General features: G+C 38.9%; 1 protein-coding gene across 2 annotated transcripts in view; it reads left to right on the top strand.

Moving 5' to 3' along the window:
• LOC127555970 (tumor necrosis factor receptor superfamily member 14-like) overlaps positions 1-25,226 on the top strand; it is a 659,215-nt gene that overhangs the window by 88,711 nt on the left and 545,278 nt on the right. The window contains exons 5-6 of one of the 2 annotated variants that reach the window (XM_051988755.1): positions 999-1,089; positions 4,679-5,887. The exons of the other annotated variant lie outside the window; for it this stretch is intronic. Coding sequence (XP_051844715.1) covers positions 999-1,089; positions 4,679-4,886 — 299 coding nt within the window. The 3' untranslated portion in view covers positions 4,887-5,887. Of the gene's footprint in view, positions 1-998; positions 1,090-4,678; positions 5,888-25,226 lie in introns of those variants that run through there. 2 annotated transcript variants of the gene reach the window in all.

Consider the following 25,226-nt stretch of genomic DNA (forward strand, 5'->3'; position numbering starts at 1 on the left):
GTGCAAGGGATAATGTTGTAAAAAATTACCCTGGCATGGGTTCTGTCAATAAAAAGTTATTAAAAAAAAAACAAAACAAAACAAAATAAATAAATAAATAAAGTCAACCTGAAAGTAGGAAAAGTTATTTGTATGCTTACAGATAGTTAAATAATAATAAGTAAACAAGCATTGATTATGTTTCAGATTTACACATGTTATCTGGAATGTAGATGCTATCATTATTCCTCTTTTATAGTAGCAGAAACAGGTAAGCAGAGGTTAAGTGACTTGCCCAGAACTGAACTAAAATTTTCTCGACTCCAAGACCAGTTCTCTATCCACTGAGAGACTTCAATACTCTATTTCATCTTAATCTCCAGCTTCTGTGAAGAAGTGGGGGTGTTATGGGTATGGAATACCACAAATAAGGTTTTTGATTTGCTGCTTAGTTTGCAGAACTTTTTTTTTTCTTTTTAAAGATTATACATTATAAGGGATGACTCACTGGGTAAGATAAGATTGTCAGAGGCATGATGGAATTAGTCAGAACTCTTCTCCCAAGAGCTGATTGTTAAATTTTGAATGTGAGCATTAGCACTTCAAAAATAATAAACAGGATAAATCAGAGCTTAATTTATTATTTTGTTAGTTGCTTAGTTTTGAGAAAGTGATGGGAAAATTTTTAGTATCATAACAAAAACATAAAAGACATTAAAATTGCCATTTTCACTTTTTTTTTTTTTTTTTTTTTTTTTTTTTTTTTTTTTTTTTTGCGGAGTTGGTTGTTAAACCAAAAAAGTGTTGGATAATGTAGATGATACAAAAACAAAATATATTTTTAAAAAGTAATAATTTTTTTCCACAAGTTGTGGGGAGTGTTTCATAGAGTTGTTCTCAATGCTTTTTGTTCTGACACAGAGCTTCCAGGGAAAGGACTGACTAATCCAGGGATACTGTTCTAACAAACACTGTTACTATGCTCACCATCATATATCCCATGCGTCCTTTTCTTTCAGGCACAGAGAGAAACAACACCATCTGTGAAAAGTGCCAGGCAGGGACATTTTCCACGAATGGATCCCTGGACCAATGTTTGCCATGGACAAAGTAGGTATAATTTGTTTTCTGGGACTTGATGGTCTTGTTGATTTATAATAATTTGAACAAAAATTGTGAACTTAATGGGCTCCAAATAAAGTAAAAGTTTCCATACATAGAATAGAACAGAAAATAAAAATAAAAAATGTCCAGGGTGTGTGCAGGTAAGTAACAACTGGATCTCTGGGAAAGAAATATACACTGGACACACTTTGTTTATTCTGCATCATCAGCATTTTCTTAAGTCTAGTCATGTAACAAAATAAGAAATCAAGCCCTACTTTGTAGCATTTGCCCATTTCTGAGACCTGTGTGCTCACCCTGAAAATTTAACAATAGGGTTCATGCTGATTCTAGCACCCCTCCAAATTTATGGGACACTATGAACCTCTCTTCTGTACAGCTTTCATGTACTTGTAGGCTTAAAAGAAATTCAACATGTAGTTTTCAGTGCTGTTCTGCTTGTCTATACTTCCTTCTTATCTTCCTTCTCTTGGATAGCCTCCATTGTTAAGTCTTTTCCCCCTAAACTGAACTCTAATCTGCTTCTCTTACATTCTCTCCAGCACTTCAGGTTCTGCCTCTGGGGCCAAGATGAGTGAGTTCGCTTCTCTCCTACTTACCATTTCTTCAAGTACTTGACACAACCTTTTGGCCTTTCCAAGACATTTTTCAGTAGCTCCTCCTATGCATGGTTTGGCGTTCTGGCTGCCCCAGTACTATGGAAAGGGCTTTGGAGTCTAGAGAATCTGAGTTCCAATGGCATGGTTGCTCCCCACCTGTTGTGAGCCAGTGAGATGTTATTTTTAAAGTGCTGGCCCATGGGAGATGCTACATAAATACTAGCTATTGTTATCAGTAGTTTGGACTTTCTGTGGCTGTTTTTCCTCATCTATAAGTGAGGGACCCCAGGAAAGGACCCCTGCCATCACTTCCAGCTCAGAATCAATGAACCTACAGCGCTCTCTTGTGGAAGCTCTTCAGATAACCAAGGAACTTGAACTCTTCCCTTGTAAGCTAACCAGTTACTGTACTGTTCATGTTTCATGGCCATGTACATTTTCCATGACTGATTTTCCAATTGCATTGCCGACTCACAAGAGGTGCTCAGAGAGCTCCTGCTCCAAGATATTTTCAGAGGGATTATTACCTAGTCCCATTTAGTCCTTCCCAGGATATTGGTATGGTAGAGTGGAAAGGGCACTGACTCTGGAGCCCAAAGAGCTGGATTCAGATCCTGCCTCTAATAATTATTTCCTTTGTAACCAGGGATAAATCCCTTTGATTCTTTGGACATCAGCTTCTCACTTTATAATTAGAGGGTTGAAATAGGTAGCTTCCGTTCCTTTCAATAATAACAATAATAATGATAATGATGAATGGGTAAACTGGTGGCACAATGGATAGAATGTCATGTATGGAGTCCTCTGTTTAAATCTGGTCTCTGACACTTGCTAGCTGTGTGATCCTGGCAAATTGCTTCATCCTGCTTGTCTCAGTTTCCTCATCTATAGAACTAGTTGGAGAAGGAAATGGCAAACCAGTCCAGCTTTTCTGCCAAGAAAACCCTAAAGAGGGTCTCAAAAAGTTGGACAGTATGGAAATGACAAAACAACAATCATTATTATTATTTATTAATAAATAAAATATAATTATTGCTGAAAGCAACATCGGGGGGAAAGGTAGCAGATTAGAATAATTCTACTCCCTTAAATGTTTTGAGTTAAGGTGATATGATTGGTTCAAACTACTGAACACTTTGTCATTTTTCAAGGAGAAGGAAAACCTTAATAGTAATGCTTTTATAGTAGTTTAGAGACCCCAAGTGGAGAGAGATAGATTGAAAGAAATGGAGGGAAGGGGAAAGAGAGGCAGAGACAGAGAGACAGAGATTAAGAAACTTTTCCATATGACTAAGGTACACCTATAGTGTGGGCTGCTGTGTGATTTAGAGGCAGGAAGATGAGACGTCTCCAGTCTTTCTCCCTTTTCCAATGAATATTTTAATATCTGTCAGAGCAGAAGCAGGAAATTAGAGCCTGAGACCACTTTGTTCTTCTCAGAGAAACGGGGCTCCAGGACAGAATTATAACTAAGTATTCTTTTAAATATTTTTAGTCTGAAAGATGTGACTAGGTTCAATCTAATTTATGATTACTTTGTCTTTTTATTTTGGATGAGGAAGGGAAACCCTAGGTTTTCTATTCAAAGCTTCCCACCTATTACCACTCTATCCCTTTTGTAACAATAAACATACATTACAAAAAGCAAAGAAACTCATTTATCTAAAGTATGGCAAAAGAAAGATCAGAAAAGAAATACTGGAGGATATATACCAGATAATACAATTAAAAGAGGTTTTCCATTGGCAATGAGATAACTCAATCAAGAGAAAGTTCTAGATCTCCTTGTAGAGAAAGTGTAGCAACCTGGGGAGGAGAAATACTGTGGAGCCTTCTGGTTTCTTCCATGTCTTTCTAGAGTCTTTTCCTTCTAGAATTTGAAGTGGGATTGGCCCCTTCCATCCTCCCCCTGGAGCTGGAAACCAGAAGCAATGTGATGCTTGAAGAGTGCCTTCAAAAACCTTGAGGGTAGAAGAGTCTTGAAAAGGCTAGGGTTTCCTCCCCTCAACTCTGCCCAATGATGTCCACAGGGAATGACATCCATATTGACCAATAAGGAGAGTGTCTCATACCAATGGTCATTGGGACGGCAGCTACAATAACAATAAAAACTAGCCGTTATATAGTACTTTTTAGGTATTGTCTCATTTGATGCTCCCCTAGGAAGTGAGTTCTATTAATCTCATTCTACAGATAAGAAAACTGAGGCAATCAGAGGTTAAGTGCTCAAGGTTCTACATTTGGAAATGTCTGAACTAAGATTTGAACTCCCATTTGAGCTTCTTGATCCAACGTTCTGTCCATTGTTATCCCCAGATCTAGAAATCACAGGTTCTATGATCTTGAATCAATTTTTCAGCCCAACTGTAAAGCATTGTTTCTACAATCCTAGTAATTTCGATCTTTCTATTAGGTTAGGCAGTGGGACATACAGGAATTGTTGTGGGGTCAGGAAGCCCAGAGTTTGGCATCTTAAACATTATAAGCTTTATCTCAGAAGCAAGTAACACCATCTCAGTACTCTACCCAACAAGTTCTCAATTCCGGACAATTCTTGCATCAGAGGAAAGTATTTCTATGGCAGGAAATCCCCTACACTGATAAAATTGCAGTTCTTCCCCCCAAAATAAACCCCAAAAAGCAACATGGTTTCATGGTTCTAATTTGTCTAAATTTTTTTGGTTCCTGACTCTGGATATACTGTCTTTCTATCCATTCCAGTGTGGATGCCCTCCCCCTGAGGTTTTTTGTGTATATTAGACATTTAGGGAGGAGGACATACATCTATCTTCATCTACTTTCCCTTTGTTTGGGGTACTCTGCCTCTCTCTCTGGAAGCTTCTTGGGCTGCTGAGCCCTATGGCTTCCTGTGAGTGGGGGGGGGGGGGGGGAGGCGGAGCTGGATCTTTCAGTCATAGTGGGCTGATGGGAGTGAATTCATGTTCAGTGACACATGTCCTCATCTGTCTTCCTAGTTGTACTGCCCAGGGTCTGTATGAAGAAAGGCCAGGCACTGCTATTACTGATGCACAGTGCTCAGCAGACAGTCAACAAAAAAAAAATGTCACTATTCCAACACCATCATCAGCATCATCATCATACCTATCTTCTTGTGTGTGTGTGTGTATGTGTGTGTGTGCGTGTGTAAACTATTGTCTAGAGCAATGTTTCCCAAACTTTTGACATATGTGTGCCCCTTGTGTAATTTTCATAATGCTGAATACCCCTCATCAAAAAAAATGGATGTGTTTTAATAACAATCGAAATTTTTTTTTGGTACATACACAAAATAATAATGATGAAAATACAATTATTCATAATAAAATATAAATCCATGCCAGAAGGTTTGTCACATGCGGAAGAAGAGCAAATGATGGAATTGGCTTCAAACGGATTCTTGGGGGAAAAAAACATAAGCAGTGTACTTTAACATCATTCTGTTTACAAATGCAATATGTATATCCTGTTTTAACAGAAAAAGTTCTGAAATACATCTTGCCTTTTCCAACTTCATATTTATGTGAAAATGCTTTTTTCAACATTTGTAGACATTAAGTTGAAAAAAAAGGAACAGACTATTGGACGTGGAGCCGCATTTCAGATTAAAATTAACAACCAGGGCTTATACCCCAAAGAAAGAACACTGGGAAATGAATGTAAACTGTTTGCACTTTTGCTTTTCTTCCTGGATTATTTCTACCTTCTGAATCCAATTCTCCCTGTGCAACAAGAGAACTGTTCAGTTCTGTACACATATATTGTATCTAAGATATACTGTGCCACATTTAACATGTAAAGGACTGCTTGCCATCTGGGGGAGAGGGTGGAGGGAGTTGTAATGGGCTGAGGCTTGAGTTAATGCACTGAGGTCTCAAGCACATGAGGCTAAATAGTAATTGGACCATAATCTATTAATATATAAGCTTGGAGAAAGAATGGCCCCTGCCCACTCTTTGTGCAAGTCCTGATGTGTTGTATAGGAAATGACGATTTTGGTGGGTGGAGGCAGGGGAGTGGAAAAGGAAGGGGAAGGAGAGACTTTTGGGATTGCTATGGCGACGGTTTGCTCAGCTCGGATCGCTCTCTGTTAGCTGGCTTCCTGTCGCAGCTGCCCATGTTGCTATCGCAATCTTTATTCACCTCTTCACTTCAATAAATATTGAAGATTTTTCCCTTAACCTGAATTCCTGACTCCGGCTGATTTTAAATACACGGTCATTACAGGGAGTGAGGGGAAAAGTCAGAACAGAAGTGAGTGCATTATGCAGGCATGGGCTCTGTTGATAAAAAGTTTTGTAACTTTTTAATAATTTTATAATTATTAAAAATTTATATTTTTATTATTATTATAATATAATAGTTTATAATCATTTAAAATAAATAAATGAAATTAACAACCAGAGAACCAAATTATGATGATCTGTTATCTCAGCACAAACAATTTCATCCTTCTATATAAAAATAATCAAAATCAGTGGGACTTAACTAAAGCATATCACAAATCTTTCCTATAATAAAAATCGCACAAAAGCGAAAAATACACAGGCGCCTCGAGAAGCCTCTATTAACAAAGTAAGTTGTCTCTGTAACAAAGTGCAGTATGTTCACATCTTATCACACCGGACCGTCTCACGCCTCACAAGTCACATGGCTTGACTCATGAGAAGGTAGAATTAGGCACAGCTAAGCATAGTGCAGTGCATATCCCCACCAAACTCCAGTGCAATGCGTACCCCACCAAACGCTTCCGGGATCCCTATGAGTACATGTTCCCCGCTTTGAGAAACACTGGTCTAGAGGGGGAAATGCCCAAGAAGAAGATAAGCAGAAACACAAAGAGGGTGGAGCAGTGGGGACTTTTCCCTAAGGCAGTGAATTTAGAGGCTCTGACCAGAATAGGCATGCTTTACCATTGTAGCAACCACAAATCTCATACCTAAAATGTATATTCATTCAATGCATCTAGGGAAATGGCAGATGGAAGGCAGAGGAGGACTTTCCCTACCCCCATCCTTTCATCTTGCTCCCTGCCACTTCCCCACTTAACTCAAAGTGGATTTGACTTAGGTTCAGTTTGGGGTTCCTGCCCCCAGACACAGAATTTTCTGGTTATATTTCTACTACTAATCACTAACCTGTCAAATTCACAGAAAGCCAATCTAAATGAGATTTCTTATCATAACAAGTTTGTGAAGTTAATTAAGAAAACATTCCTTTCCCCAAAGGGAATAATGATTGTCAGAACAGTTAGATAGATAAGTAGATAAATAGATGGATGGAGGATAGAAGATAGATAAGAGAGAGAGATGGGGGAAAGAGGGAGGGATGAAGAGATTCTGTATAGAAAGATGGATGGATGGATTGAAAGAATGATAGCTGCTGGATAGATGACTAGGTAGATGGAATAATTTGACCCAGAGATCCCACAATTAGGTCAAGCTATTAGCAGTAATTAAAATCCCAGGGCACAGTGAGGAAAACAGCACTTATGTCCCTGGAAATGATTTGACTGACCAAGGAACTAAAACCTCAGCTTCATGTCCTGTAAAGGTCCAGAGAGGAATCTTGAATAATATAATGAGGAAGTAAAGAGGCTTTGATGTCTGGGGCACCCAGATGTGATCTCTGCAGCTAGTAGGGACGCCTTGTGAGTGGAAGTTCTGGTCGCATAGAGGATGCATAATCAAGGGGAGACTTATTGGCTCTTCTGTCTCTTAATAGCTGTGTGTGTGACCTCATAGACCCAATATAAGTCTAGGATCAGGAAGTAGGGGGAGTTCAGTAGGAGTTCAGTGAGAGTGCAGGAGGAGTGCAAGATGTGAGCCACTGTGTCCAGGCTCTCTGTTGCACATGAGAACCACTGCTCAAAGAGTCCGTGGCCAGAGATCTCTGAAGACCTAATCCTAGGTAAACAGTAAAGAACCACCGCTGGAAGAGGCAGTGACCAGGGATTTCTGAAGGCTGGGATTAGGCAAAACTGACAATCAGTAACCTTTGAGGGGGAGATTACAATGTCCCTACTTTCTGAAGGTGCAGTTTATTTAGCCTAAACCCCTATGAAACTTTCACTTTGCTCCATAGGTACTGCCCTAGTTTTTCCTAACAGCCTGTGTAAGCCTAGACTAAGGGAAGAAGAGATAGCTACTGACCAGAAAAGAATTCTTATCTCAAAGCAAGAAAAACTTCAAAAAGAGGGAAGTAAACCTGACAATACCTGGGGACTCTGAATTGGCCCAAGCTGACTGATAGTGCTTTCCGAGAAATTATTCCTCCCTATGATGGAACACTTTCATTCAGTCATTTGGAAACCTGATAAGCTGGTGGAGCTAGTCCAAAAATTCTGATGGTGAAGTTTTCACAGAGGTGTTATCACTACCTATGAGATATGTCCCACCTGCCCCCCATATAACAACTCCTAAACCTCTGAAGCTAGCACTTGGGCAGTTTCCTCTCCCAAATGCACCCTCTGAAATCTAGCAGATCAATTGCCACCTGCCCATAATTCCATACATGCTTTAGTTATGCTCTATATGTTTTCCCAGTAACTGCAAGTGTAATGGGCTGAGGCTTGAGTTGATGCACTGAGGTCCCAAGCACATGAGGCTAAATAGTAATTGGACCATACTCTATTAATGTAAAAGCTCGGAGAAAGAATGGCCCCCGCCCACTCTTTGTGCAAGTCCTGATGTGTTGTATAGGAAATGACTATTTTGGTGGTGGAGGCAGGAGAGTGGAAAAGGAAGGGGAAGGAGAGACTTTTGGGATTGCCGTTGCCACGACCTTTCTGTTTGTTTCTCTTCTTCTTTTTGCTTTTTGCTGAGGCAGTTGGGGTTAAGTGACTTGCCCATGGTCACACAACCAGGAATTGTTAAGTGTCTGAGGCTGGATTTGAACTCAGGTCCTCCTGACTTCAGGGCTGGTGCTCTACCCACTGAGCCATCTCCTCGATATAGTACAGGAGCAGCTTGAACAAGGGCATTTACAACCTTCTCTAAGTCCTTGGAATTCCCCAGTGTTCGTTGTAAAAAAGAAATCAGGAAAATGGAGGATGCTCACTGATTTAAGAAAAGTAAATGAACAGATGGAAACTATGGGAACTCTTCAGCCTGGACTTCCATCTCCTACTCAATTGCCTAGAGAGTGGCCTCTTTGGATCATCGATATTAAGTTGTTTCTATTCTATCCCTCTGGATAAGGAGGATATGAAAAGATTTGCCTTTTCAGTGCCCAGCATTAACTTAGCTGAGCCTTATAAAAGATATGAATGGACAGTTTTGCCACAGGGAATGAAAAACAGCCCCACTATGTGTCAAATGTATGTTGCTGCTGCTCTTGTTCCAATAAGAAAAGCATTTCCAAAAGTTATGCTATTACATTATATGGATGATATATTGGGATGTGCACCTGAGGAACAAATGCTAGAAGCATGTCTACAAAAGACCATAGAAACACTAAGATACTACAAATTATACATAGCTGAAGAGAAAATTCAAAGACATGCTCCTTTTCAATATTTAGGATATGAAGTATACCCTAAGGTGCTTACAGTACAAAAACTGTCCTTAAGAACAGAGAAGCTAAACACCTTAAATGATTTTCAGAAATTAATAGGAGATATCCAATGGATGCGACCAGTGTTAGGCTTGACTACCTATCAGTTACAACCATTATATGATATTTTAAGGGGAGACAGTGCTTTAAATTCACCACGCCAGCTTACAAAAGAAGCTCAAGAGGCTTTGAGAGAAGTTGAACTGGCTTTATCCAATGTGGTTGAAAGAGTCACTCAAAAACCCTTGGAAATATCAGTTTTTGCCACACAAAAGGCACCCACAGCAGTCCTTCATCAAGGAGACAGTGTGATAGAGTGGGTGAACCTCCCAGCACAACCAGAACAAAGCCTTACTCCTTACCCAGTGCTTGTGGCTAGAATTTTGTTAAAGGCCATTACACGAGCAATACAATTATCTGGGGCAAGACCTGATAAGATACACACCTTTTACACCAATACACAAATTAATGTGTGTTGTGAGACCATCCCAGAGTGGCAAATTTTATTAGCCATGGCTCCAAATTTTACACATGGGTCTCCATTAAAGATAACCAGACTTTTACATAATTGGTGATGGATTCTTGAAGAAAAAGTTTCTAAACTTCCTCTTGAAGGACCAACTATCTTTACAAATGCATCCAAACACAATATTTGTGCTGTATACTCTCATGACTTAACGATAAAGAGAGTAGTCAGAACTCCTTTTCAGTCCACTCAGCAGAACGAATTATATGCAATCATGTTAGCTCTCACTTATTACCCAGGTGACATAAATATAATATCTGATTCAGCCTATTCAGTAGGTGTGGTACAAAGAATTGCCACAGCCCAAATAAAATTTGCAGCTTCTAATATATATCAGCTCTTTAAGGAACTTCAGGAGCAAGTGAGAAAGCATCCAGGTAAGATTTATATTTTGCATGTTCACTCACATAGTGGACTCCCAGGCCCTATTTTTGATGGGAATTCAAAGGCAGATAGCCTTTTAACTATGTTAGCCAGTACACCTTTATTTCAGGAGGCCCAGGAATCCCATTCTAAATACCATCAGGCTGCTCGAGCATTGCGTTTACAATTTGGGATTACAAAAGAGGAAGCTAGGAGCATAGTAAAAAGCTGTACAGCTTGCCTTCCTTTCCACGCTCCTACACTGCCTCCAGGGAAGAACCCTCGTGGTTTGAGACCCAATGAAATCTGGCAAATGGATGTGACCCATTATAAATCTTTCGGTCGTCTGTCTTTTATCCATGTTGTGGTAGACACCTTTTCAGGATTCACTTTTGCCATACCAGCAGCAAAAGAGACAGCCCGAGTGGTCACTGAATTCCTCACGCAAGCATTTGCCATTATGGGTGTGCCACAAGCAATAAAAACAGACAATGGTCCTGCATACACCTCCAAACATTTTGCACACTTTTGTGCACAGTATAAGATTTTACACACCACTGGCATACCCTTTAATCCTCAAGGACAGGCAATAGTAGAGAGGAGAAACAGAGACATTAAGACACTGCTCCAAAAACAAAAGAAAGGGGGAGCCACAGATAACCCTAGAGAGCTTCTAAATCTAGCTCTTTATACTATTAACTTCTTGATTTTTGACAAAGATGCACTGGCTCCGGCAGATAGGTTTTATAACCCACCGGAAGGGCAGTGTCTAGTGCGAGCAGCTCCACTATCTTTAGATAATCGCCAGGTGATGTGGAGAGACCCAGAAAGTGGTGAATGGAAGGGACCAGATAGGCTAACTGCTTGGGGAAGAGGGTTTGCTTGTATCTCTACAGGTGGAGAAGGAATCAGATGGGTGCCAACGAGCCATATTCGCCTTGTCCATCGCAGAGAGACGGAGCAGACCCTTGAAACGAAAGAGAAGACCCAAGAAACATCGGGTGATTCTGTTGCTGATTGTGCTCACCATTGAAAGAGTGTGGCAGTTATGGCGTTTGACTCATGGACATAGAAAATCATTGGACTTCAAAACCCTCAGAAATCATTGGATTCTCTGAGACATTAGATTGTTGTAGGACTTTTAATCCCTCAGGAATCATTGGATTCTTTGAGACATAAGACTTGAAAGTCCTCAGGAATCACAGGATTTTCTGAGAAATGATGAGACTGTTACAGGACTTCAAAATCTGCTGCAATCATTGGATTCCCTAGGACATAAAAAGACTTTTGCTGGACTTCAAAAACTTGGGGGGATGATTGGATTCCCTGATATGTGAAGCAATGGACAATAGATTGGTTTTGGACTATCTCTTGGCTGCTGAAGAAGGTGTATGTGTTGACTGCTATTTATGTACTCTCCTTCTAGGACTTCTGGCAATCTTTTACAACACAGTGTTGATTTGTATTGTTTGTTATACCATTACTTGGGTGTTTACTTCATCTTTGTTAAACCACATCAAGCCTGCACTGACTGTGGGAAGAGTCATCACTAATAGCCTCTGCATTGTTGCTATGTGCTATGTGCTATGTGTTCCCATGCTGATGGGTTTGTGCATAATAAGACCCTTGAGTCCAGAAACCTGCTAGCAATCCCCACTTCCCTTTGGTGCTTTTCATCTCCCTTCCTGAGATGTCAGGGAGGGCGTGATTATCTCCTTTTTAGTGCTTTCACCTCCCTTCCTGAGAAATCAGGGGGGTCGTGATCACCTCCTTTTTGGTGCTTTCACCTCCTTTCCTGAGAAGTCAGGGAGGGTGTGATCACCTCCCCTTGGGGGCTCTGACCTCCCTGAGGAGTCAGGGATGGCATGATCACCTGTGTTCAAAAACAAAAGAAAGCGAGAGATGTAATGGGCTGAGGCTTGAGTTGATGCACTGAGATCCCAAGCACATGAGACTAAATAGTAATTGGACCATACTCTATTAATATAAAAGCTTGGAGAAAGAATGGCCCCCGCCCACTCTTTGTGCAAGTCCTGATGTGTTGTATAGGAAATGACGATTTTGGTGGGTGGAGGCAGGGGAGTGGAAAAGCAAGTGTTCCCCTGTCCCACTGCCATAGCCTCTAAGGTAGCAAAAATCATCTTAGAAAAAATCATTCCATCATTGGGGGGGGGGGAGGATTCCTAAAGAGATACATAATGAGAGAGGTACCCACTTCATAGGAGTTTCATTAGTTAAGCTGCTTTCATCCTGGCCAGTTACTCAGCACCATCATTGTACTTATCATTCCCCAATCATCTCCCTTACTCTGAAGCAAGGAAGGAATCCTCAGGCCAAAATCTTTCCTTTAGCTCTGCTCAACCTTAAATCCAGGTCACTTGGTTCTTATAAGCTCAATTCTTATGAGATAGTAACAGGATATCTAATATAACTTTATCCCATAGGTAGGAAACATAGTAGCTAAAGACTTCCAGCTACAATATTGTTTTTGTTGGTTGAGAAAATTTCAGAAACTTACTAATTTGTCTCACAATTTTGTTCTTTAGAAATCCCAGTTGAGGCTCAGCTCCCAAACCAAGTCAGTAACAGGTGACTGAATACCATTTCTAAAAACACTGCCTGGAAAAAATTGTAAAAAGGTCCCTTTAAAGTCACTGCTCCTACTGCAGCCATACTTCAAGAGTGGAGTCCTGCCTGTATGTGCCAAAATGTTTGTAGCAGCCCTGTTTGTAGTGGCTAGAAACTGGAAAATGAATGGATGCCCATCAATTGGAGAATGGCTGGGTAAATTGTGGTATATGAATATTATGGAATATTATTGTTCTGTAAGAAATGACCAGCAGGATGAATACAGAGAGGACTGGCGAGACTTACATGAACTGATGCTAAGTGAAATGAGCAGAACCAGGAGATCATTATACACTTCGACAACGATATTGTATGAGGACATATTTTGATGGAAGTGGATTTCTTTGACAAAGAGACCTGAGTTTCAATTGATAAATGACGGACAAAAGCAGCTACACCCAAAGAAAGAACACTGGGAAACGAATGTGAACTATCTGCATTTTTGTTTTTCTTCCCGGGTTATTTATACCTTCTGAATCCAATTCTCCCTATGCAACAAGAGAACTGTTCGGTTCTGCAAACATATATTGTATCTAGGATATACTGCAACATATCCAACATATAAAGGACTGCTTGCCATCTAGGGGAGGGGGTGGAGGGAGGGAGGGAAAAAAAATCGGAACAGAAACGAGTGTCAATATAAAGTAATTATTAAATAAAATAAAAAAAAAAAGAAATCAAAAAAAAAAAAAAAAAAGAGTGGAGTCCTGGAAGGACAGTACCACCTCATGAATGATGACATCTAGAGATAACCTTCTCTTGAATATCAAAGGGAGTCTGAAGATCATAACATCAGACAGAAAACTGTCCCAAGACATCTGACTGAGATTGAGAAATTGACTACAGCAGATGCTGACCGACCCAAGAAAAGACTAGAGTTAAACAAAACATTTGACCTCCAAATATAGAACTCAAGAGAAGCATAAAAATAAAAAAATTAAAAAAACTCTTGAGAATTGTATTTTTGTTATGGGTATACATATAGAGTACATGTTAAATATGATTTTATTGTTATCATATAAAAAAGAAACTAGAGGTGGAAAGGGGATTGTAACAGAAAAAAAGGGGAAAGTGCAAGTAAAAAGAGGGAAATTACATCTCAGGAAGAGGCAAAGAAAACTTATTATAATTGAGGGAAAGAAGGAAGAGTGATGAATATTGTGTGAATATTACTCTCATCCGATTTGGCTCAAAGAACAAATATTAGATATATTTGGTTTCACTGAGAAACATCTCTCACCATATTGAAAAGTGGGAGGGGAAAGGGGAAAAGGAGAGAGGTAGGCTAAATAGAAGGGAAAACTGAAATAGTAGGGCAAAGTTATAAGAAAGGAGGAGGGATCTTTAAAAGGGGAGGGTTGCTTGAGGCAAGTAGTGAGCATAAGTAAAATACTGGGGACAAGGGAAAGGGGAAAAGGAAAGAGAAAACTATAATGTGGGGTTAATAAGATGGCAGGAAATACAGAATTAATAGTTTTAACTGTAAATGTGAATGGGGTGAATTCTTCCATAAAATGTAAGCAGACAGCAGACTAGATTGAAAGCCAGAATCCTACAATATGTTGTTTACAAGAAATACATTTAAAGCAGACTAATACATACAGAGTAAAGGTAAAAAGGCTGGAGCAGAATCTATTATGCTTCAGGTAAAGTAAAAAAAAAAAAAAAAAAAAATCAGGGGTAGCCATCCTGATCTCAGATCAAGGAAAAGCAAAAATTGATCTAATTAAAAGAGATAAGGAAGGAAACTATATGTTGCTAAAGGGTACCATAGATAATGAAGCAATAGCAATATAAAACATATATGCACCAAGTGGTGTAACATCTAAATTCTTAAAAGGGAAGTTAAGAGAGTTGCAAGAAGAAATAGACAGCAAAACTATAACAGTGGGAGATCTCAACTTTCTTCTCTCAGTACCAGATAAATCAAACCACAAAATAAATAAGAAAGGAGTTAAAGAAGTAAATAGAATACTAGAAAAATTAGATATGATAAATCTTTGGAGAAAGCTGAATGAAAACAGAAAGGGGTACACTTTCTTCTCAGCAGTTAATGGAACATAGACAAAAATTGACTATATATCAGGACATAAAGACCTCCAAATTGCAGAAAGGCAGAGATAGTAAATGCATTTTTTCCAGATCACGATGCAATACAAATTACCAGGGGAAAATAGACCAAAAAGAAATTGGAAACTAAATAATCTCATCCTAAAGAATGAAACAGCAAATCATAGACACAATCAATAATTTCATCCAAGAGAATGACAATAATGAGACAATATACCAAAATTTGTGGGATGCAGCCAAAGTGGTATTACGGGGAAATTTTATATCTTTAGATGCTTATTTGCATAAAACAGAGAAAGAGAGGATCAACAAATTGGGCTTACAACTAAAAAAGCTGGAAAAAGAACAAATTAAAACCTCCCAACCAAATATCAAATTTGAAATTCTAAAAATAAAAGGAGAGATCAATAAAATTGAAACTAAAAAATCTATTGAATTAATAAATAAAATTAAGAGTTGGTTTTATGAAAAAAACAAAATAGATAAATCTTTAGTTAATTTGATTAGAAAAAGGAAAGAGGAAAATCAAATCATTAGTCTCAAAAATGAAAATGGAGAACTATTCCCCAATGAAGAGGAAATTAGAGCAATTGTTAAAAGTTACTTTGCCCAACTTTATGCCAATAAATTTGACAACCTAAGTGAAATGGAGGAATACCTACAAAAATACAGATTGCCCAGTGCAACATGCTATAATTGCATTTGCTATTGCCATTCTCTCCTAATTCCCAAGGCATTAGAGAAATCTCTAGTAAATATTAATATCAATCTTACCTCTTCCTTAGGCCTTCAGAAATCCTCTGGTTGCTATCTCATATGGATGCAGTTTAAGCACAACAGAGCCCCTGAAAATGTTGTCAGGCAAGCTTAAAGAATTTATTCACGTGTTTTACATCTTACTCTAAGACTTCCTGCACTCTCTTAGTCTCTCTCTCTCTTTGGCCAGGCTCCAAATGAAAAAGGATTGAGCTCCTCCCCCACTGAGCTTATATCGGGTCCATGAGGTCACAGGCACAGCCAATCAGTGATGGAGACAGTTCCCGTTCCTGACGTGATTTCAGAGTGTTCAGAGTTGCCACCATGACTGGAGATCCCACCCACAAAGGTAGTCCCTATGTACTCATAGCCAATCATGTCTGGGGATCTCCAGGCCATAGGTCTGTGTTACATCCTAACTGTGCTTACCTGGCCTCTATAAAGGATCCTTACAATTCCCTTCTCTTTCAAAGAGGGAACCACTCATCCCACCCCAAACTACTTGCATCAGCTATAGTTTGCTTGATCAATGAGATCATTGAGTATCATGCTCAAGGAGGTAGGATACAACAGACCAATAAACAAAAGTATAACAGTGAGAACTAGGCTCAACTATTGCAATAATCAAACTTGGATAACATGATGTTTAACCCACTCAATAGAGTCATACCCAAGGAGATAAGATACCAAAGAGGCAAGATGTCAATGAGATAGGATGTCCCCGTAGTAAGATGTCATGATTCTGCAGTTACATTTGTATATATCAGGGTGTCAATGAGGGAGGATATCAGTGAAGTGGGATGTCACAATTCCAGCACAATTGTCACAATTCTAGTTATATTTGTCACAATTCTAATTACACTTGTATACATCTTTTGAAAGAAAACACAGATAAAAGTGCAAAATACAGGTGCACACGAGCAAAGTCATGTCCTGTAACATTGCCTCAGTAACTTTGGCAGATGGGCATATTGGTTTTTCATCCACTAATTTAGAGGCATAGTCCTTAAACAGAAAACACAGGGCAAAGCCTCTACTCAGGCCACCATATGGAATATCTGGAATAATAAAAACATACCTGGGCCCCCAGACCTTGACCCAACCTGGGCCTTTCCAAATGCCTTCTAAGCCCCTTATATGTATATATCACCACATTTAAGTGGGCCTGTGTGAGTTGGCTAGAGGGTCTTGTAAACTCCAATACTCCTTTTTCTTACTTAGACAGGAGCATCTTGAGTGTACAATTAGCCTGTTCAACAATGGCTTGGCCCATAGGGTTATATGAGATGTCAGTGGAATGGGCAATGCCAAATTCAGTGCAAAAGGACTCCAAAGCAGAAGATGTATAAGCTGGCTCATTATCTGTCTTATGTGCATGTGGGACTCCTGCAATGGAGAAGCAATGATAAAGATGGCTGATTACATGCTTAACTGCTTCTCCTAGTTGGAGTAAAGCCATGAGAAATTGAGAGTGTGTATCCACGGCTACATGGATGCATTGCCTTTTAACATATGTCACATCCATTTGCCATAGGGCATCGGGTGACTCACCACGAGGATTTGTTGCAGTATTTTGAGGAGCAGGATGGAAAGGAACACAAGTAGTACAATGACAAACAACAGCTGCAGCATCTGCTTTAGAGATGCTATACAGTCTCTGCAATGAGCAGGCAGAGAAATAAAATGAAGCATGTGCCTTATGGGCAGGGGAATCAAAGCAGAGGCCACACAAAAGATAGAGGAGGGCATCAGCTACCTTACCGCCCTCAAATATGGGACTGATGCCATCAGTATGAGACCTAACATGCATTATAAAAAGAGGTGTGGCTCTGTTTAAAGCTTCTGTAGACAAGGTTCTTACTCCAATTAGAAATTTATATCCAAATGTTTATATGCCTGATGAAGAAAATCAGTGATGGTAGAGTGCCTGTCATCTATATACACATGTGGTAGCTGTTGGATGGCTTGACAGGCATAAAGACTGTCTGTGATGATATTAATAGCCTCTTTATACTATTGCCTGGCATGTATGATGGCATATAACTCATTTTTCTGTGTGGAATCATAGGGGATGTCAAGGATATATGTCTCTTGAGTGTCCTCCCTATATAGTGGCCCTGTGATCTTTGGTAGCATCAGTAAAAACATTAGGGCCTTGCACCAGCTCTGAGGAAAGAGATCCAGTGGCAATACTTACTTTTAATCTTTTGTACAACTGTATAAGAAGCTGAGAAGTATGCAAAGCTGCTAAGGACAAAGCTGTAACAGAACTGCCCACATTAAGTTATCCTGGGCAATAGCAAGTACTTGCTGTTCTGGTATGCCAAGAGCCAATTGAGAAGGCCATCCTGGGATAAGTATGGCTCATTGGCAAAATTGCCACAAGAAGGAACCAAGTCCTTCAATCCTATTGGTCAGAATACATGAAGGTCTGGCAGGGTACAGCCACTCTATGGGGTGCTCATCTTGGTGCAGTACAGCAAAAAAAGGCTTATCAACAAATGCTGACAGCATCAAGGGCTGCAAAGGATCAATTCTAGAAGCAGGACAAGTGCACAGCAAGGAAATTGATTGTAACACTGCACAATCCTCTGCAGACCATGATCATGGTGATGTCAGAGCAGAAGGGTCTTTCAAAATATCATAAAAGGCATACATAACAGAAAGGGGAACAGGATGAATAGACCTCAACCATTGTAAAGTTCCCACCAATTGTTGAAAGTCATGAAGAGTTTTATATTTACCCTTCTGGGGTAAATACCCTTAGGAGGGACTTTAGACACAGTAAGGTCTTGAAGAATGTGTCCAAGTTAGAGAAATGGAGGCTAAGTCTGTATTTTATGTAGTGCCACCACAAGGTTCTGCTGAGCCAATATTCGAATAATGTGTTGCAGAGTGCTTTGCAACTGTGACTCTTCCTTAGTGGCCACCAGTATATCATCCATATAATGGAGCATATAAACTTTTGGATATAAATTTCTAACTGGAAGAAAAATCTTGTCTACATACCATTGGCAAAGGGTAGGATTATTAGCTATCCCTTATGGTAATACTTTCCACTGCCACCAAGTGGTAGGAGCTTGTGAATTAATAGCTGGAACAGAAAAGGCAAACTTCTCCCTGTCTGTAGGATGCAAAGGAATAGAATAAAAGCAATCCTTTATAGCAATAACCACCATATGATATTCTTTAGGAACCATACTAGGAGATGGGAGGCCTGGTTGTAAAGCTCCTACAGGTTGCATGGCAGCATTCACAGCTCTCAAATCAATTAACATGCGCCATGCTTTATTCTTTTTCCTAATTACAAAAACAGGTGAGTTATAAGCACTAAAGGAGGGCTCAATATGACCCAATCTTTCCTGTTCCATATTGATATATCTTAGGGCAGTGAGTTTTTCATTGAAGAGGGACCACTGATCCACCCATATAGGATGGTCATGTTTCCATTTTAAGGGTGGCACTGCCAGGATCTTCTCAGTGGTCCCTATTAGTTTTCCTCAATGTAATGTTGTCTGAAGGGTTTTCATTAAATCTCTTCCCCACAGGGAGGCTCCAGTGTATTTCTTTTCTGATCTCTCTTTTGCCACACTTTAGATAAGTGAGTTGATTTGCTTTTTTATCATATATGTTCATTGTGAGAAAGGGATAGAGTGGTAATAAGTGAGAAGCTTTGAATAGAAAGCCTGGGGTTTCCATTCCTTGTACAAAGTAAAGACAAAGTAATCATAAATTATATTGAACCTGGTCACATCTTCCAGACTAAAAATATTTAAAAGAATATGTAGTTATAATTCTAGTCTGGAACCCTATTTCTCTGAAAAGAGGAAAGTGGCCTCAGACCCTAACTTCCTGCTTCTGCTCTGGCAGATAATAAAATCTTCCTCACAAAAGGGCAGGTGGGAGAAAAGACTGGAGATGTCTCATCTTCCTCCCTTTGAATCACACAGCAGCCCACACCATATGCATGCCTTAGCCACATGGAGAGGTTTCTTAATCTCTCTGTCTCTGTCTCTCTGTCTCTGTGTCTCTCTGCCTCTCCCTGCTTCCCTTCTTCCCTCCCTCCCTCCCTCACCCCTCCTCTGTCTGTCTGTCTGTCTTTGCCCTCCCCACCTCACTTCTTTCAGGCTCTCTCTTTCTCTACTTAGGGTCTCTAAAACTACTATAATATCATTACTATTCAGGTTTTCCTTCCCCTTTAAAAAAGACAAAGTGTTCAGAAGTTAGTTTGAACCAAATCATATCCCCCAAACTAATAATATTTAAGGGAGTAGAGTGATTATTCTAACCTGCTACCTTTCCCCTAATGGTGCTTTCAACAATAATTACTATTTTTTATTTAATTATTAATAAATAATAATTATTGTTGTTGTTTAGTCATTTCAGTCCTGTCCAACTTTTTGAGGCCTCATTTAGGGTTTTTTTGGGCAGAAAAGTTGAAGGGGTTTGCCATTTCCTTCTCCACCTAGTTTTATAGATGAGGAAACTGAGGCAAACAGGATGAAATGACTTGCCAAGATCACACAGCAAGCAAGTGTGAGAGGCCAGATTTAAACTGAGAAATGAATTTTTCTGACTCCATACAAGACATTCTATACTGTGCTACCGGTTTACCCATTTATCATTATCATTTGTAATGTTCAGGCTAGCTTTCTGGAGGTCCTCCAGAAGGACCTTGGTCTCAGCCTGAGAGCCACCAGGAGGATCTCTGTCTTCAAGTCTGCCTTTTCCTTCTGTCTCAGCCCTTAAACACTCTATTATAATTACATCATTCCATCATACTGAATAGGTGTCATCCTGTAGAACTATTATATCGCTATATTAAGTACTAAATACATGTAAACTAGATAACCATTGTCTCATCAATTCCACCGAGTTAACACCTTGTTTCAAGTATACTTCTCCAGAGTTCTGGCCCTCTACAATCGTCATCATTATTATTATTACTGAAAGGACCAGAAGCCACCTACTGCAATCCTCTAATTATAAAGCTGAGGAAACTGATGTCCAAAGAATCAAAGGGATTTATCCCTGGTCACAAAGGAAACAAATATTAGAGGCAGGATCTGAATCCAGCTTTTGGGCTCTAGAGCCAGTGACCTTTCCACTCTCCCATACCACTATCCTGGGAAGAACTAAATGCGATTAGGTAATAATCCATCTGAAAAGGTCTTGGAGCAGGAGCACTCTGAGCAACCCTTGTGAGTCGGCAATGCAATTAGAAAATCAGCCATGGCAGTTCAGCTTTAGACTACATTGTAGCTTTAGAATAAAGGAAAGAAGGGACAACTAGGTGGTGCAGCAGATAGAGCAGCCCTGAAGTCAGGAGGACCTGAGTTCAAATCTTACCTCAGACACTTAACACATCTTAGCTGTATGACCCTGGGCTAGTCACTTAACCCCAATTGCCTCAAAAAAAAAAAAAAAAAAAAAAAAGGAAAAGAAATCCTATGATACTCCCATGGACACTACACTGGTCAGCCTTCAAATGAAGAGTTCAAGTTCCTTGGATAGCTGAAGAGCTTCTACAAGAGGGTGCTCTAGGTGCATAGATTCTGAGCTGGAAGTGATATCAGGGTACCTCATTTACCCTCACTTATAGATAAGGAAAAGCAGCCATAGAAAGTTCAAACAACTGATCACAATAGCTAATATTTATGTAGCATCTCCCATGGGTCAGCACTTTTAAAATAACATTTCACTGGCCCACAACAGGTGGGGAGTATCCATGCTATTGGAGCCCACATTCTCTAGACGCCAAAGCCCTTTCCATGGTACTGGGGCTGCCAGGACACCAAACTGTGCCTGGGAGGGGCTACTGAAGGATGTTCTGGAGAGGCCAAAAGGTTGTGTCAAGTAGGAGAGAAGCAAACTCACTCATCTTGGCCCCAGAGGGTAGAACCTGGAGTGATGGAGAGATTTTTTAGAGAAGCAGATTATAGTTCAGTTTAGGGGGGAAAGACTTAACAATGGAGGCTATCCAAGGGAAGGAAGACAAGAAGGAAGCATAGATAAACAGAACAACATTGAAAACTACATGTTGAATTTCTTTAAAGCCTACAAGTACATGCAAACTGTATAGAAGAGAGGTTCATAGTGTCCCATAAATTTGGAGGAATCAGCATGAACCCTAAGACAATTGTTAAATTTTCAGGGTGAGCACACATGCCTCAGAAATGGACAAAGACTACAAAGTAGGGCTTGATTTGTTATTTTGTTTCATGACTAGACTTAAGAAAATGCTGATGATGCAGAATAAACTTAAAATGTGTCCAGTGTATATTTATTTCCCAGAGAGCTAGTTCTTACTTACCTGCACACACCTATGGACATTTTTTATTTTTTTTATTCTAATCTTTATTTGGAAACTTTAAATTTGCTTGAAGTTCATTAAGTTCACAATTTTTCTTCAAATTATTATAAATGAACAAGATTATCAAGTCCCAGAAAACATGTTATACCTACTTGGTCCATGGTAAACATTAGTCCAGGGTCCCATTCGTGGAAAATGTCCCTGCCTGGTACTTTTCACAGATGGTGTTGTTTCTCTCTGTGCCTGAAACAGAAGGAGGCATGGGATATGTGATGCTCAGCATAGCAATAGGAACAAAACATGTTTGTTAGAACAGTATCCCTGGATTGGTCAGTCCTTTCCCTGGAAGTTCTTTGTCAGAACAAATCCTCCCCACTCCAGGCCTGTGGAAAGAAAGTTATTATTTTTTAAAAATATATTTTGTTTCTGTATCATCTACATTACCCAACATTTCTTTCCCCTTAACATAAATATTTAACAACCAACACTTTAGGACAAAAAAAAGAGGAAAACAGTGCATTTTAATGTCTTTTATGTTTAAACAACATTACTAAAAATTTCACCATCACTTTCTCAAATCTAAGCAATTAACAAAATAATAAATTAAGCTCTGATTGATCCTGTTTCCCTATTTTTGAAGTGAGCTAATGCTCACATTGAAAATTTAACACTCAGTTCTTGGGAGAGGTGTTCTAGCTGATTCCAGTATGCCCCTTATGACCTTATCTTACCCAGTTGTCCCAGTTGTTAATGTACAATCTTTAAAAAGAAAAAGAAAAAAAACACAGTTCAGCAGACTAAGCAGCAAATTAAAAAAAGATATAACATTATTTGTAGTGTTCCATGCCCATAAACCCCCGACTTCTTCACAGAAGCTGGAGATTGAGGATGATGTAGAGTATTGAAGTGTCTCAGTGGATAGAGAATTGGTCTTGGAGTCAAGAAGATTTTAGCTCAATCCTGGGCAAGTCACTTAACCTCTGCTTACCTGTTTCTATTACTATAAAAGGGGAATAATGATAGCATCTAAAATCCAGATAACATTTGTAAATCTGGCACATAGTCAATGCTTGTTTACTTATTGTGGTTTAACTATCTATAAGCATACAAATAACTTTGCTTACTTAAAGGACCCTGACTTTAGAGGAAGAAGGAACCTTAGAGATTATTGGATCCAACTATCTCATTTGACAGGAGAGAAAACTGTGACCCAAAAGGTCAAATAAGTGACTTACTTGGCCACACAGGTTACTCCATCAATATTTGAAAGATCTTCAATTTGGGCATTTTGCTTCCTCTCTGCACAAATGCAGATTGCCATTCCCTTCAATTTAAGCAGATGGTTTTTTAGAGTTGTATCTCAAACCTCCATCCTTTGCAGTCTCTAAAGGACTGAGTTTCTCTGTACTTAACTAGACTGACCTTCAGAAACCCAGAGCGTTAGTCCTATTTTAGAAGCCTCTAACTAAATATTATTTGCTGGAAATTGAACTTTTTTGTGGATAACCTTCTGAAACCCAAGGGTGTATCATAAACCAATAAGTGGAGCAGTGAGGAAATTGCCAATCAGATCTATGGATAGGCGAAAAGTTTTTGGCCAAACAACAAAGAGGGATGATCAAGGAAGATAAAATAGTTAATGTTAAATTGTATAAAATTTAAAAGATTTTACACAAAAAAGAACCAATGCAGCTAAAATTAGAGGAGAAGATGAAAGAAAAATGTTCCTAAGAATTTTCGTGCTTGCTGAAATTTAATTATATGCAGTATGGTTTTCAGGCCAGTTAGAGACTCTGTCCTATGTATGTCAAATTATAGGTAGTGAGCTTTAAGTTTTCATAAATCATGTCTGACTTTATACTTCAACTGCAGTAAGCCTCTGTAACTTAGTTGTTACATAGAGTGTGTGTGTGTGTGTGTGTGTGTGTGTGTGTGTGTGTGTGTGGTGTGTATATGTGAAAATATGGATTTTATGTACAACTACAGAATAGGATATTTTGCATCTGAAGTATTGTGAATAAAAAGTTGTCAAAACCATTCCAAGTAGTGGACACTCAACTGAACTGCAGAATACATAATCTTCCTGCTTTCTCTTATTAGGGTTTGAGTTTTGGGTGAAGTCTGAGACAGCCAACCAAGTCTTTAAGTATTAATCATATTTGGTTTTGAAACACTGAAGTAAGAAATTATGATATGCTCAAGTGAAATAGAATACATCTATGCAGGTATATTTTACCTTTTTCTAATTGAAGACAATATTATGTAAAGCATAACATCAAATATATTTTTTAAAAGGACTATGAAAGATATTGTATGAAAATGGTCTTTCAATAAAATTTTGATTTAAAAAAATAAAATAAAATTAGAGGGGAAGCAGATAATTTGGGAAGGGAAGATGATAAATTTTTGCAGGAAATTTTTTTGATAAAAGTTTCATTTCCAATTTATATAAAAATCAACATTATACATTATATATGTATGTATATATTACCTTCATTATATATAGTATACATTCACTATATAAGAATAGTGGCCATTCTCCAAATGATAGCAGTTTTCAAAGGAAGTTATCAATAACCATGTTTTTGGTTAATCTTTAATAATTAGAGAAATACAAATTAAAGTTACTCTGATATTTCACCTTATTATACCCATCAGATTGACATGGTTGACAAAAAAAGAAAATAGCAAATGATGGAGGGGCTGTGGAAAAAAACAGATATATTGTGGTACTGTTGGTGGAGCTGTGACTCGGTCTGAAGATTTTGAAAAATAATTTGGAACAACATCCCCAAAGTTATGAATCCATGCAACCTTTTTGACGCATTGATATTACTTCTGATTCTGCGCTCCTAGAGTTCAGAAAAAGAGTAAAAGGGCCAATATATACACAAATATTTGTAGCTGACATTTTTTTTTCTGTAAAGTATTGAAAGCTGAAGACATGTCCACCAGTCAGAGAATGGTTGAATAAATTGTGATACATGAATTTAAAGGAATACTATTGCAATATAAGAAATGATAAGTGGATGATTTCTGTGAAACATGAGAAAACTTGTATGAACTGCTACAGAGAGAAGTGAGCAGAATCAGCAGAACAACTTACATAGTAGCATCAACCTTGTAAAGACAACCAACTTAGAGAGACTTAAGAACTCAAATCAATGGAATAGCCAGCTATAATTCCAAAGAACTCATACTGAAACATGCTACTCATCTCCTAACAAAGAAGCAATGGCCACAAGGTGCTGAAGGATACATATATGCTCTTTGGACATGGTCAATGAAGGAATGTGCTTCTTTTGACTGCACATAA

Source organism: Antechinus flavipes, chromosome 3 (genome assembly GCF_016432865.1).
Source record: "Antechinus flavipes isolate AdamAnt ecotype Samford, QLD, Australia chromosome 3, AdamAnt_v2, whole genome shotgun sequence".
Lineage (NCBI taxonomy): Eukaryota > Metazoa > Chordata > Mammalia > Dasyuromorphia > Dasyuridae > Antechinus > Antechinus flavipes.